Source organism: Nelumbo nucifera, chromosome 5, assembly GCF_055504915.1.
Source record: "Nelumbo nucifera cultivar China Antique chromosome 5, China Antique-T2T, whole genome shotgun sequence".
NCBI lineage: Eukaryota > Viridiplantae > Streptophyta > Magnoliopsida > Proteales > Nelumbonaceae > Nelumbo > Nelumbo nucifera.
Window position 1 is genome coordinate 6,053,578 of NC_142653.1, and position 14,822 is coordinate 6,068,399.

General features: G+C 38.5%; 1 protein-coding gene across 3 annotated transcripts; it reads left to right on the forward strand.

The window, feature by feature from the left end:
• Positions 1 to 5,027: 5,027 nt before the first annotated feature.
• Positions 5,028 to 8,912, forward strand: LOC104609045 (growth-regulating factor 1-like). Of its 3 annotated transcripts, none has more exons than XM_010275239.3 (4): positions 5,028 to 5,766; positions 6,554 to 6,778; positions 7,159 to 7,504; positions 7,805 to 8,912. In XM_010275239.3, exons 1-4 carry the CDS (start codon positions 5,367 to 5,369, stop codon positions 8,649 to 8,651), a joined length of 1,818 nt encoding a protein of 605 aa, XP_010273541.1. In that variant the 5' UTR covers positions 5,028 to 5,366; the 3' UTR covers positions 8,652 to 8,912. The 3 variants fall into 3 exon arrangements, with proteins under 3 accessions (XP_010273541.1, XP_010273550.1, XP_088744616.1); XM_010275248.3 differs by having other exon boundaries at positions 7,808 to 8,912; XM_088888490.1 differs by lacking the exon at positions 6,554 to 6,778 and having other exon boundaries at positions 5,231 to 5,766.
• The last annotated feature ends 5,910 nt before the right edge of the window (positions 8,913 to 14,822 follow it).

Below are 14,822 nucleotides of genomic sequence, written 5' to 3' on the forward strand. Positions count from 1 at the left end.
AATTCCTCTTCCCCCCTGCGGTGAGCTTCCTGCTAGTCTCTAAATCAATGTTACCAGCGGGTCATGAGTCATGACCAGTAAATAGCCCCCATAATCTTCGCTTTCTTCGCTTATCTCTGTTACCAATGCTGGATATTATCCAATATAACCCCAAACCTTTTTTCCGACTTTTTTTCTTTGTGGGGTGGATGTGCTTTTTTCATATTTAATAAATAAAAAAATAAATATATTAGCTGCAAACGACGTATGTGGACTTAAGACCCCCACGTCGACGGTCGAGCCACACTACCTTACTTTTAGGGGGCTGGGTCAGCCAGCTCCGGTTTAGTACAACGGAGTTTGTAATTTATGCCTTAGTCTGGTTTTATCCGGTCCGATCTACATGTTTTTCCAGTTCCCACCAAAAGGAAATTTAAATTAAAAAAAAAAACAGGTTTCTCTTTTATTCTTTCATCTTGGGTTGGAGGAGGAAGAAGTGCGGCAATTGTATACAACAATGGGGAGGGACAAAAAGCGCACAAAGGAGGAAAAAGAAGAAAGGGATGGATGATGAGGTCCATGGAAGTCATGTGCATGAATATCCATCGCAGAAATATAAGTACACATGTCCATATATATTTATTTTTGGGTCACAAGTTGGGCCCCCTTTTTAAAAAGGGTTTTTTATCAAAATTCTCTCTTTTTCTCTCTCATCCATGAGGAAACCCCTTATATTACAACTTCCATTTGTTTGACCAATAAGTTCTAAAAGTGTGCTTAAAGACAAACTAAAGTACACTTATGGTTATTATTTTAAACTCAAAAAATGAAATCCAATCCAATGGGATAAATGGGCCACGTGGGCCAGAGCTGGAATCCCCACCACTCCACCCCACTGGCAAAGGTATATGTATATAGTAACTCAACCAATGGGTTCATCACATGCATCGTGTATAATACATCTAATATATATATATATAAAAGTAATATAAGATACTCTTCCTATTTCTCTCATTTGTCAATAATGCGTCAACCTCAATTTAATATACGACATACCCTTTCTATTTTCTTTTTTTAATTAATTAATAATAGAAGTGGGCTTTTCCCCTAAGGCCTCATCTCGTAAGCCCATTTGACACCGTGATTAATTTATATGATAAACTAATTTCTATGGATGGATAAGTATTCAACATTGGTGAATGAAATTTGAACTACATGCTATTTACGAAATGCCTTGAATACCCTTGTTACATTTATTACCAAACATTGGCATTTGGCAAATCCAGCCATGAGTCTCTTTCCAAGCCAACTAATTCTTAGTGCTTCTTCTTAGGGGGCTGTTTGCCTTACAAAATTAGAAGATGTTGGATGGACGACATTTATGAGAGGAAAACGACGTTATAATGGGGGAAATTTTGTAAGTATTCTTTTTATTAATTTATCAGAGAGATTTAATAAATAGGCACAATAAATTCGGATTGCTTTTCTAAAGATTAAATTAATTACATAGACAATGGTGGTTCATATGCTATGTAAAGGAAGTGGGGTAGGGGGTGAGTAGGTCACCTGCGTCTAGATTTTGTGTGGCGTCACGTGGCGATGCAACTTTGTTCATGCAACGGCCCACTCATTCGGTCACTAAATTAATGTGAAACCGATATGAGAGAGAATGTGAAACCGCTAGCGGACTTTACAAGGTACACCCTCCTAATAAAAGCCCCTAGAAAACACCAAAATTTATAAATTATAACATGCAAACCATTATTATAAGCCAAGGATCTGCTTCTCAAATGACAAAAATGCCCTTATCCAACCTAAATTTTAAACCCTAGTATATAATTATATATAAAAGAAAAAAAAAAATTAAAATTTGCCTTCAATACGAAGCAATGAAAAGAAAAAAAAAGAAAACAATAGTCGACCAAATCCATAAGCTTAATCATCACAATGTTTATGGGCTGTGACATGAGATCCATGTACGAAGATTATTCGTTTCTGTTAATTTATTGATATTGATATTTGATATTGTGTAACCCGAAGTGGATCTATTATTAGACCCATTTAAAATAGACCAAAAATAAAGACATGATAATATATTAACCTATAGGTTGATATTATCCATCTAATATATAGAGAGAGAGAAGTAGAGAGAGAAATAAAGGTAAATCATAATGGAGAAATTATAAAAGGGCAAGTACTTTTAATCATAATCTCAAAGATTTAATGATAATCATGAAAACATTAACTAGCTTACTTATAAACTCTCAAACTGGTTTCAACTTTACCTTCACCCAATTTTATTGGGGATGTGTTAGTGATTTACTAATGATGTAGGGTGATTTGGCCTGACGTAGTAATAGGAGGATACGTAGACATGACCTAACTAGCAGGATGACAGTTTAGTCTGATACATTAAGTCTGCAACGGATCGAGCTCGAATAACCAAACTACCTCGGGGCAAGTCCATCTCGGGATGAGTTCACCTCGATGCACAATCGCATCAGAACCACCTCGGTCCCAAGGCACTTCGGAATTCGTACCAGCTCGGGTAATACTGACCGACCACTGCATAGCAACCCCAAAGATCTTGCCACCAGATTCTACGCCTCACGTGATCACGCCTCGTAACAGCTAATATTATCTCCCCCGTCCAATTCGGGCGGAAGTGATGAATCTTATCAGTTGGCAGCGTTATCCCCAATTAACGCGGAAACGAACCTCATCATGACGAAGATTCCGGAACCACTCCGCGAAACCTGCGAGGGCTCCACTATATAAAGGCTTAACCCGCCGAGGGTGAAAGGTACGCATAAACTCTACTCTCTAGCTCTGTTGCATTCTAAGCTATTATCAGCTCGCAACCAAGTACTAACTTAAGCATCGGAGCGACCTCGTCGGGTAAGTAAACCCAGATTCTCTGATTCGTTTTTTGCAGATCAACCGAATTCATCGTCTACTGTAAGCCAAATCACCTCCAACTGGGAACGATCGAATTGCGCTACATCAACCAATATACTGAAATTTTGAGAAACTTAAGACATTTTCCGATTTTAATTTACCATAATAGGTGAGCAATAGTTACAAAAATTGTCATGGACTGAGTCCAGGCTTTAGTAAGAAAATGAATGCACATATTGAAACTTTGAACCATGGTTACCTACCTAAAAAAACCATGGTTGCCCCCAATAAATAAATAAAAAAAGATATGGTATAACAAGTAAGATGTTGCTCTTTAAAGGCACACTTCCTTAAATTTGGGTATGTGTTATGCTTGTATAACCCACAAATATTATGGATATATGTGGGTTACAAGTGTCCTAAGATTTGTATCGTTCATTGCTCAATCTTGAATCTTATATGTTGTAGGATCAAGAAACATTTGGCTGGTGAGAAAATTAACAAGCATGTTAGTTATACATATTTATCATGTTCCATAACAGTCTCGCCCACTTCCTTAAATTTTTAGTGGTGATTGAAAATAATAATATAATGAGCCCTCTTGATCAATGATATTGATAGTTTGGGGTACATAAATTAAAGGTGGTGATTCGGTTGGTAGGATTTTTTACTTGTTATATCAGAAATCTGCGATCAAATCTCGTTGCCACTAATTTTAGGCGGGTTAAGGGATAGGGGTGTAAACGGATCAAATTCAAATTATATCAATAAATATTTAAATTCAAATCTGATTAAAAATTCGATATCTAAATTTGAATAATTAATTAGTTTAGATAATTAATAAATATTTTATTGATAAAAAATATATAAATATATAAATTATTATTGTAATTTAATTATTACATATATATAAATTATATAAAATACTATACTTTATATATTATATATAAGAATTAAATAATCAACTAAATTCAGATATTTATCAAATCAAATCAGATCATATCCAAATTCGATTCGATTATATTTAATATCGAATGCAAAATTGGATTTTCAATACCATTTACACTCTTATTAAGGGATGGGACTAAAAAAAATGTGATGCGAGTGAGTGAGAGAGAGTGTGTGATTGTGATCCTAACATATAAGAGAGAGAAAGTGTGTATGTGTGTTTGCATCCTAATATATGGCAAAATTACTTATCGCAATTTTAACAATAATTTGAATGAAAACCTCATTTTTTTCTATATTAATGGAACATGCACTGAGTTGTGATTACTTTGAACATACCCTGACATTTACAAAACCGTACTTATATGAGACAAGTTAGTAAAAATTTATCAAAATTATTACAAATTTAGTAGATAATACACAACCTACAAATAATGATTGGGATGGATTCGGTCTGCCTAGGGCCAATTAGGAATGTCGTAGAAAAGCTCCGAACTTTCTAAAGATTTTTGTTGCCTCCATTTTTCGAAAGTTTTAAAAGATAGTTAAGCAATTTGGTACTTTTGAATATTGAAACGCACAAAAAATGTTTGCTTCACAGTTTATATTGAGTAAGAAAATTGTTCAAATAAACCCTTGATTTTATACTAAATTAATTTAGAAGTTAGGGAACTTATACAATTTTAACAGGGAGTTTCAGAATCATAGATGCGTTTAGATGTTTAAGTGAATGGTCATTTAGATCTCTAAAAAGCAAGAATTTCATATTTTAAAGGTCGGTTCAATTCTATGAAATGCAATGAATCCCGAATAAGGGATAATCATTTGAAGAATTTATAATTACCAACAAAAATTGAAGATTTTATAATTTGTAATAATGTGCTCCTTTCAATCATTTGTTACTTTTAATTATCAAATTATAATTTTGCATAGTTTGTCATCTGGAAATTTTTATGAAGATGACAAGTTGAAAGAATAATAAAAAGGAAAGACAAGACAAGACTGGGGAGGATTATGGGAAATTTCATTTTGTTTTGTTGATACAATGCCCCTACTCGGAGCAAAAAGAAAAAAGAAAAAACCTTGGGTGTTTGAAATTCTTTTTTCTCAAAATATTTAAGACCATTTTTTCCTTGTGTGTGTGTGCCCGAGATATACTGATATGGAGGGGTATTTACTCTACTCTACTAGTTGGTACCAACGTTGTGCCTTTGTCTGGTCCTCTCCCTCTCTCTCTCTCTCTCTCTCTCTCTCTCTCTCTCTCTCTCTCCTATATACTTTTCTTCTCTCTCCCTCCTGTCCTTCACTCCAATTATTTCCTCAAACAGCACCCCCAAACAAAACCGGTCTGGTTTTTGGTTTCAACTCTGCTTGAACAACAACCTCCACCCCTTTCTCTCTCAAGTACTCACCGTTAATATGTTCATCACTCCTTTCTCTCCAGTTGCTCGTCTCACTCCCCGAGCTTTTCTGCCTTCTTCTCATGAGCCCATGTTTCGCTTTCTCAGTTTCGTGGTTTTGTAGATTGGTGGTTTTGCAGGATGGATTTTGGAGTGGTAGGTTTGGATAGTTTTATGGGTTCTGAAAGTGGTTTGGCTTCTCTGGTTTCAGAGTCTGAGGCTAAGCAAAAGGGGTACGGATCTGGATTTCTTAAGCAAGAGAGATCTGGGACTGCTGAAGATGATTGGAGGAGCTTTAAAATGCCAAGAACTGATGATTTATCGGCCTCGAAAACAATGCTGCTTCAGCAGAGGACTCCTTCCTTACTAAGATCTAATTCCCTGTTCGCTGATCAGCCCCAGCAGCAGATGCTGAGTTTTTCTTCTCCAAAATCAGAAGGACTGTTACTCAGCAACGATAGTGTTTTAGCGGAGAGGAACTTGCAAAACGCTATGCTGCCTTACTATCACCACCCATCGTCTTCATACGCAAGGAGTACAGGTATAACCACTGTTCATACATGTCGGCCTCTGAAAACCTATATGCATGGGTTCAAATAAGTTACCTGCACATACATATCTTTTCTTTATTGGATTTTTGGTTAATTGGTTGTGTGGGTTTCTATGGATCTGAGTTTTTGTCGAATGAGTATAGGTAATGTGGGTGTTTCTGAGTCCGGAAGATGAGGCCTCTTTTTCTTGGAGCAGAACATGGGTTGGGTTACTGGTTATTTAGCTTCGATTACCAATACTGATGCAGAAGGGTCCTTTCATGGACACTCAAACTCGGTGGAGATCTTGGTTTGAGTCTTGTCAAGAAAAAGAAAAGTTTTTTCCTTTTCTTAAAAACTTGGTCTTCCTGTTTGGGTCGGATGGGTTTGGTCAAGTTTTCATCACAATAGTTGGATTAGTGGCAACGGAAAGGAGAGAAAAAAAATAAGTGGAGAAAGGATAGGAAGAAAGGAGTGGCAGATGCCAAAATAGTTCTTTTCTAGTTTTTGGTTCTCTCTCCTTGCCTCTGATTTTGTATACTTGTTTCATAAAAGAAAACTGTAGTTCATGTCTCGTGTTTTCTTCCTTAAATATTTGCAGACAAATTTATAAGCTTGGTTTCCCAGCCAGACCTCTTACTGGGTTCTGCCGCTTGCTCTTTAAGGCCGAGAGATTTTTTCTTTCTTTCTTTCTTTCTTTCTTTCTTTCTTTCTTTGTCTGCTCACTATGGTCCGCGATGCTTTCTCTGTCTTTCGTTCATTTTTTGCCTCTAATTTCTCAAGGTCTCGCTTTTGCAGGTTTGAGTTCTGGAAGCTTGAACGCAAGCATGCATGGGGTTTTAACAGGGGTTAGAGGACCATTCACTCCATCTCAGTGGATGGAGCTGGAACACCAGGCGTTGATCTACAAGTACATCACTGCAAATGCGCCAATACCATCTAATCTTCTTATCCCCCTCAGGAAAGCCCTCAACCCATCTGGGTTTTCCGGCTTGTCTGCCGGATCCCTTAGACCCAGTACACGTAAGCTTTCTCTTCCTTCAGAAGTAAAATGCGAACACTGATTTCCACGCAAGATCTATCGCAACATGAGTCGATAAATCATCCTAAGCACTCGATATCTAAGACTGGGTTCTCTGTTTTCTTTTCGTCCCCCGAAACAATCAAATAAAACAATCGTATTCTAGCTGATTCCGTTATATTTTATTTATCTTCTGTGCCCATGCCCTACCGTTTGTTTTTTCTGGGCATTGAATGGAACCATCTTGCAATGATTATTGTAGAGTGATTTAACAAAACTTGAAGTGTTTGACAAATTAACTATCTGTTTCGCACAATTTGATGAGAGACCATGCTATTTACTTCCTCTGATTCCTCTCTTTTTCTGTCTTGCACGTCTGCAGTAGGATGGGGTTCTTTCCATCTAGGTTTCTCCGGCAACACTGATCCTGAGCCCGGGAGGTGTCGTCGTACCGATGGGAAGAAATGGCGGTGCTCAAGAGATGCAGTTGCCGACCAGAAATACTGTGAGCGGCACATGAACAGGGGCCGCCATCGTTCAAGAAAGCCTGTGGAAGGCCAGACTGGCCATGCCGTTCCGGGACCCACTACCACAAAGGTAATGCCATCTGCGTCCGCATCGGTGGTGTCTAGTAGCGGTGCATCCAACAGCGTCGCCATCACACAGCACCAGATGAAGAGCTTGAATACTGGTGCTGTTAGTCCTTCTACAACTACTCACATCAACAGGTGAGAAATAACTGCTCTTAGATTTGGGTTTTGTTTCCTTATCTTTCTACATTAACTAAATAACTATCATGCAGTATGAGAGAATATGAAGAGTTGTATACATTTCTTCTCCTGTTCGTTTGATTTTTTTTAGTTTACTTGGAGGGATTTGCGTTAGTGGACGGGAATCCTTTATTAGCCTTATTTGAAAAACTTCTACTTTTGGGTTCAAGGGGTATTGTCACATGTAGAAAAAATAACCTATCCAGGATTACCTTTACCTTCTTTCATTTTTTTTTTCTTTGTTCTTTGTCTCTCTAGCAGGATTTTGCTGAACAAAGAGAAGTTTGGTGACCAAGTCCAAGATTCCCAGGGCATGTCCGTGCTATCTCCCTCGATGAACCCGAAAGCTAAGGATTTCTCCGTTCCAAAACAACAAATCCCATTTGAGGATTCCTCTCGTATGGAGTTTGGACTTGTCTCCTCAGATTCCCTTCTCAACCCTTCACAACGGAGCTCATATATGAATTGCAGAAACTTTAGTTCATCTCCTGAACTCAATGACAGAGAACAACAACAACCACAACATCCCCTTCGGCATTTTATTGATGATTGGCCCAAGAACCGCTCTGATCGCTCTGGCATTGCCTGGCCTGAGGTGGAAGAGATCCATTCGGATCGGACACAGCTCTCTATTTCAATCCCTGTGGCTTCCTCCGAGTTCTCTTCATCCTCGTCTTCACCCACCCATGAGAAACTCACTCTCTCGCCACTAAGGTTATCACGCGAGTTTGACCCAATCCAGATGGGTTTGGGGGTGGGTAGCATCCTCAATGAACCAACACAAAGGCAGACAAATTGGATACCCATATCATGGGAGACTTCCATGGGTGGACCTCTAGGGGAGGTCTTGAACAATACCAATAATTCGACTGGCGACTGCAAGAACTCATCAGCCCTTAATCTGATGACGGAAGGGTGGGATGGCAGCCCAAGACTGGGATCATCACCAATCGGAGTCCTACAAAAAGCAACCTTCGGATCACTTTCCAACAGCAGCTCAGGGAGCAGCCCAAGAGTGGAGAACAAGACCCATGATGGGTCTAGCCTCTGTGATGATCTCCTGGGTTCAGCTTTTGTAAATTCCTCCTCCATCCCTTCATTGTAAGCATTTGACACCAGTAGGTTGGGCGATGGAAAAAAGAAGTGATGTAGCTGCTGATAGACTGAACAATTTATCTAGGGAGTTTTGCTTGGCATGTTAATTTCATTAATTTCTTTTCCATGTGATCTTTTTTTCTTTTAATTTTTGGTGTATTGCAAAGCAGGATCTTCGGTTAAATCTGAAGAACTGCGGAATTAGCCATTTTGGTTCTGATGGGTTATCTATCGTTTAAGATTGTAAGCTATATATGTTCTGCTTTCAGAACTCCGGTATCATGCAGGATGGGCCTCGTTTGCATTCGACGACGAATTGTTTAAATACAATTCTCATGAGAATGTGAATCTTATCCAATTGAGTCTCTACTGATAAATGATGATTTGTGTATTTATGTGAAGAATTGCATATGAATATGAAGGAACCTAACTTGTTCTTTTTGTGTTGTCTTGGATGGGTCGGAAACAGGGGGTAGAGGAAATGGGTGGGGTCCTCGGAAATTGAAAATTTCGCCATCCATGGGCCTTGTTGCCGAATAGGGGGGGAGGGGGGATGGAAATTAAACAATAAAAGGAACGGAAAGGAACAGTTGACTGCCACAGCAACCTTTCAAGACAAGGGCCTTTATTTGTTGGAGCATTGTCCCTTTCTCCCTCTACCCTGTTTTAAGACTTTAGAGACTGATGAAATTGATGATGGGTTACGGCCCGCCAACTTGGGATGATTGGATGCTTCAATCAATCATACACATAGTTGTCTTTTGACTTGGCATCACTTCCGCTGTCGGGAGGATGAAATCTCTGATTGGAAGATTATCAGCTTCTGAGCTCACTGGACTGCTGTTGTCTCCTCCATTCAACTCTTCATGCTGTTGGGAATTGGGAGGGCGTGGTTTGTTTGCTGACTTGGCCAGCTCCGAGCCAAGTATTGTCGGTGTCAAGCCAGGGGCTTAGCTCATTTACCTGAACCAGTTTTTAACTTTGGTTGAGCCTCTCTGCCTCTGTTAGATTGCTCTGTTTTTTCTTTTTATAAAATGCAAAAAGCGAACACGCATTTTTGTGGGTTTTACCTCTTCTTTCTTTCTTAGTTTGTACAGTTATATAGTTAAATTACAAGCCCTCAAAAACTCAGCTTAACTTAAAATAAATAGACCAATCCTTCACTCTTTGACTTGCAGCCACAGATGATGACAGACAACCCATAATCATATGCAATTGGAAAAGGGTAATTGAGCTTGAAAATGTCTCCGGCGGCCAGGCGCGATGGATTTGGCTCTGAACGGAATGGCGAAACGGGTGGTATCATGTAGATCCCAGGTAGTTGGAGCAAGGCTTGTTATAAGATTTATGTGGGTTTTCCTGTCTTGTCAATTCCTAACATTTCTCAACATAAAATTACCTTTCCAAAAACGTTTTGTGATTCTGATGCTAAAGAATCTAGACCTTGCTTTGGGTGACTGTATAGATGCTAATAATTTACATGTACTGGACCCGTGTCGTATGTAAAAGCTCCCCCACATATCTGTAATCAAGTTTGAAACTTTATTAAACAAAACCCAGAGGATTAGATTAAGGTGGATGGGGACTGGGGACTTGGGGATTAATGATTGGGAGAAGTTTTGTGAGGACGGCTTGTGCGCCCAAATCACCTCTCTGTGTAAAATTGTATTAAAGGACTGATCTCTCTGATCAATGGAAGCATAAAACATAAGTATATTTGTCTTTACTCTTTTACACTAAGAAGTGAGAACACGCCTTCATCTTTATTATGATAATACCAGGGGGTTCCCATGTTATTTCCAATAAAGTTTACTTTCTTTTGTTCATGTTTGTTTTAAAACAAAAAGCAAAATTGGAAGGAAAATTTTGCTTCCCTTTTTCATTTTTTTCTTTTGTGTCTCCTGACCTCAAACTGGAAAGAAAGCTATATATGGGACCTTCCACGGGTTCATTCTTCTTGGCCACTTTAATACACCGATACTATATATGCTTTTCTTATTCCTTGTAAAACGAGGAAACTAAGCTGTAATTCCAGAGTGTATCGTCGTTGTCCTACTCACATCAGACCAGATGGTTGATCCAATGAGCCTGTCTTTTCTGGCTCCCCGTTATTAGATTACATGTTTTTTCATGGTCACCGTAAGTCCGTGGCCCACTCAACATTCTGGTTCTCCGTCTGTCCAAGTATGACAATGTTAGGACTTCAATCATTTGGGACCCCTACACATATTTCCCCGAGTTGTTTCTCGGATTCAATTGACTTCAGTAATAGCAGAAATCCACTAATCTAAATCCATTTAATCAAATTAGTTAAGTATGTGTTTGGTTCCATGGATAGGCTATTTATTTGTATTTTTTCATTTTAAACGTTTTTCACTTTAAACGTTTCATGTTTTTGTTGTTTGGTTGGATTTCACTTTAAGTGTTTTTTATTCTCCACCTAAGATTAATATTCATTAAAGTGTGTCACATCAGCATTTGGTTTCAAGAAATGATGAGGCGTTGAGGGAAACAAGAATTTTATGTTTCTCCAAATGCCACATGCACAAAAACCAAAGCATTTCAGTTTTCTATCATTTATTTGATAAATAGGAAAACCAAGTAGTTGTTTCATTTTGCTTCATATACAATAAAGACCAATGATTATGTGGCGTTGATGTGGTGGCGTTTTTTCAACAAATGCTCACGAAACCAAATACAGCGTAAGTGGCATGTACATATGCAAAATGAAGGATAAAGTGAGACTAATAGGGTGCGGAGAAAGGAAAATAAATTGAGAAGTATTAATAGCTCTGTGGTTTTGGTGGCTCCCTCGTACTAGAACAATGATATCAAAGCTGAAGGTTCAAGTGGATACGAGTATTGAAGGAGAATATAGATGCAATTGGATATTGGAGTCACGAAAACTTGGAGGAAAAGTTCTAAGGTGTGTCTAAAGACATTGTTTTTAGAACGTTGTTTGCCCTCACTCAATTTTACTGAATTTGTTGTTGGATTATAGGCATATCCATTCCCAAAATACAATAGAGCCTTGGGCAAAAATTTATAACCAGCAAAGTTGAGAGTCTTCGAAGATACCTTCCGTGAGACAATAGAAAATAGAATAGAAAGAGATAACAATGATTTTCGAAAAAACTTGTGCTCAATTGCTTGATTTGCAATCCTTAGAAAAAGTAGTTAACAGTTAATGACTGTTAATTTTGAATAGTGCATATTAATCACACTTGAACGGATTGTGACTATTGAAATCATCAACGGTCATCCTGGCACCAAAAGGCAAAGTCGCCTTACACGGACCACGTGGGTGTGCGCGAATTGCAAGCAAAGTGCACCTCTAAAGTGCCTCATTGCACCGCATACACGGTGCAATGCATGCGCACGCATTGCGTGGTAGAAAGCCTCTACTCCATATATTTCTAAGGAATGCAAATAATCTCTTATTTAAAAACTTAAAACAAGTTTAGTAATTTTCCAATGTCGGACAAATTGAAAACAGGTTTTAGTAAGGCTCCATTTGGTTTGTGGGAAGATTTGGGTGGGATGGGATGGTGTAAAAATTAATCTTTCCATTGTTTGGTTTATATGGGAAAATAGAAGGAAAAGTACCGAGAGAGATGGGAGTGCTGAGAAGGTAGATTGCCGCTGCCGAGAGTTGCAGCGGCAACCAGAGAAAGAGGGAAATGCAAAGAGGTGAAGAAAACAACGTTTAGAGAAAGAAACTGATCTGGTTCATTGCTGCCACACAATGAAGAAAACAATGACGGATTGTGCTACCGTCGCCTCCTCTGTTCAAATAAGGAAGATTGCCGCTGGTCTGTGGTATGGAGACTGTTAATCGTTGGTTCACCGCCGCTATCAAAAGGAAGGGGACTGTTCTCCATCGGCACTAGTCTGTGGTAAGGAAGTTCGTTACCTTACTCTAGTTGAAGAAGAAGGCACATCCCTTCGAATGATTTTTCTCGAGTTTTTCCACCGGGGTCGCACTGTTTTGGTGTGACCCCGAATCCACGATTTTGGGTTCTTGCATACCACCTTTTTCTCATCCCATCCCCCTTTTTCCCTCAAAACAAATATGAGAAAAGTCCATTTTTCTCATCCCCATCCCATAAACCAAAACGGAGCCTAAGAGAAAGGAGAGATTGTTTGGAGAGAAAATAGTCTCACGTTAAAGGAGAGATTGTTTTAGTGACTCCCTTCATTGTGGAAATTTGCTTTTTATTGGAAATTATTGAGTAAAAAAAACTTCAGGTTGGCATCTGTTTGCAATAGGAAGAAACAATTACACAATTTCTCTGATAGACAGGATTAACATGAAAGATGGTACTTGTGTTTAACACAACCATATTATGGGCTTTCAATTTATGAGTTTTCTGAACCTTGTAAAAAACCATTTTCACCATTTAATACGTCATTAGACACACTTCTTTATGTTTCAATTTATGTTGCAACTTTCTAATGGGTTTATTTTGTTGCTTCGACTCTTTTGCTATCCTCCTCCTTTTTTCTTTGTTTCTGAGATTCAAAACCTTGTTGATGAAGAACCATTACCACTACTGATGGTTTTATTTCTATTTAGTGGACCCATCTGCAAGGTTTTCACTTTAAGCCTACAACAATAACATAGTAAAGGTTTTATGTTAGAATCCTGTCAAATAAAGCAACAAAAAAAAAATGGTTTTTAGTTAGGGGAGAAATATGGGTCTCTCTCTCTCTCTCTCAGCTATCAGCAGATCCCGACGGCACCCCATATGGCATCGCCGCTCGTGAAATGAGAAAACTGCAAGCAGCACAAAAAGTTGAAATGCTTTCTGTAAACATTTTCAAACATAAGCACATCCAAATTTGTAACGTTCCCAATTGCTAATTATTAAAAGGTTAGGAGCGGAGGGAGTCATTCCAGCATTTTATAAGAGGCATTAGAGCCAAGAAGAAGAAGATGATGACGATGGTGATGAAGACGCAAGCGACGAGCACCCTTCCACTTAATTTCTATTGGCAACCTGAAAACGGATGTTGATTTAATGAGCGTTTAAGTATTAAATGCAATGCAAAGATAAAATGAAACGATTATGGTTTGGAGACGGAACTAGGATAAAGGAAATGTGTGGTGAGAATAGTTGATTCTTCTGCTTTATTCAAACTAAACAGTATTAACTATTAAGTGGGTCTATCTTTTTGACTATATTTTCCATCGGCGAGGAGAAACTGGGTCTTCTCTGTCCTTTGAAAAGAAGCCCAGGCATCCTTTTTTTTTTTCTAACTGAGAGGCCAGAATAGTATACTTTTCTTTTGATAGATAACACTTAACAGAATAGTATACAAGGTCGCACATCCAAAGGTTGCAGACTCTCAAATTGCCGCCTCTAATTAATAATGTTGGACTAGCACTAAGGCGGCCCTATATTTTGGATAAAGCCCAAATACGGGCAGATGAGACCATTAAAATTTTCTTCAGCCTGTTCCCTCATTATGTGGCACACCAGTCCACCTAACCTCTTAAATGCGTCTGGCGTCCCCAACATTTCTTGTAGATCTTGTATTACCACAAAAAAGGACAACGATTTATGTGACTCAAATGGAGGGAGAGAGAGAGAGAGATACAAGCAAAACCCTTCCCTTATTAAGAGAAAGTGGTTGTATTCCATGTAATTTCCACATTCCCACTACAACTTGCTTAAGAAAAATCTGGTGAGCAGTGTTTGAAGGAGAGTGCCTAAAGATGGGCCAATTGTCAAATTTCTAATTTATTATCATTCTCTCTCTCTCTCGTTTGGCAAATGTAGAAGGTTCTTTAATTCATCTATATGATTTCATACTGTATATCCATCTGATTTTTACATCCAAAAAAATCCTGTGACAGAATCTGTAATTGTTCCATACTTGCATGAGTTGCTACTTGCTTGAGATGCCATGGGGTGTCGGTCAAACTTGTTTTAATTCTTACTACTAGAGCTTGCGCATCAGAAAACATGCACACCGAAGGGATACCTAAATCACGAGCATGCAAACTGTGGATTAAATTCTTTATTCATGTCTAAGAATAAAGCTAGCTTTGAAGAGAACAGTCTTGGTACAATACAACATTGTCTTATCATTTGGAATTGTATCGATATTGGTAAAACGTTTGGGTAAGTCTGGTCGATTCATTGTGTTTCAATCCAAATTAAAGCAGTGATTGTAA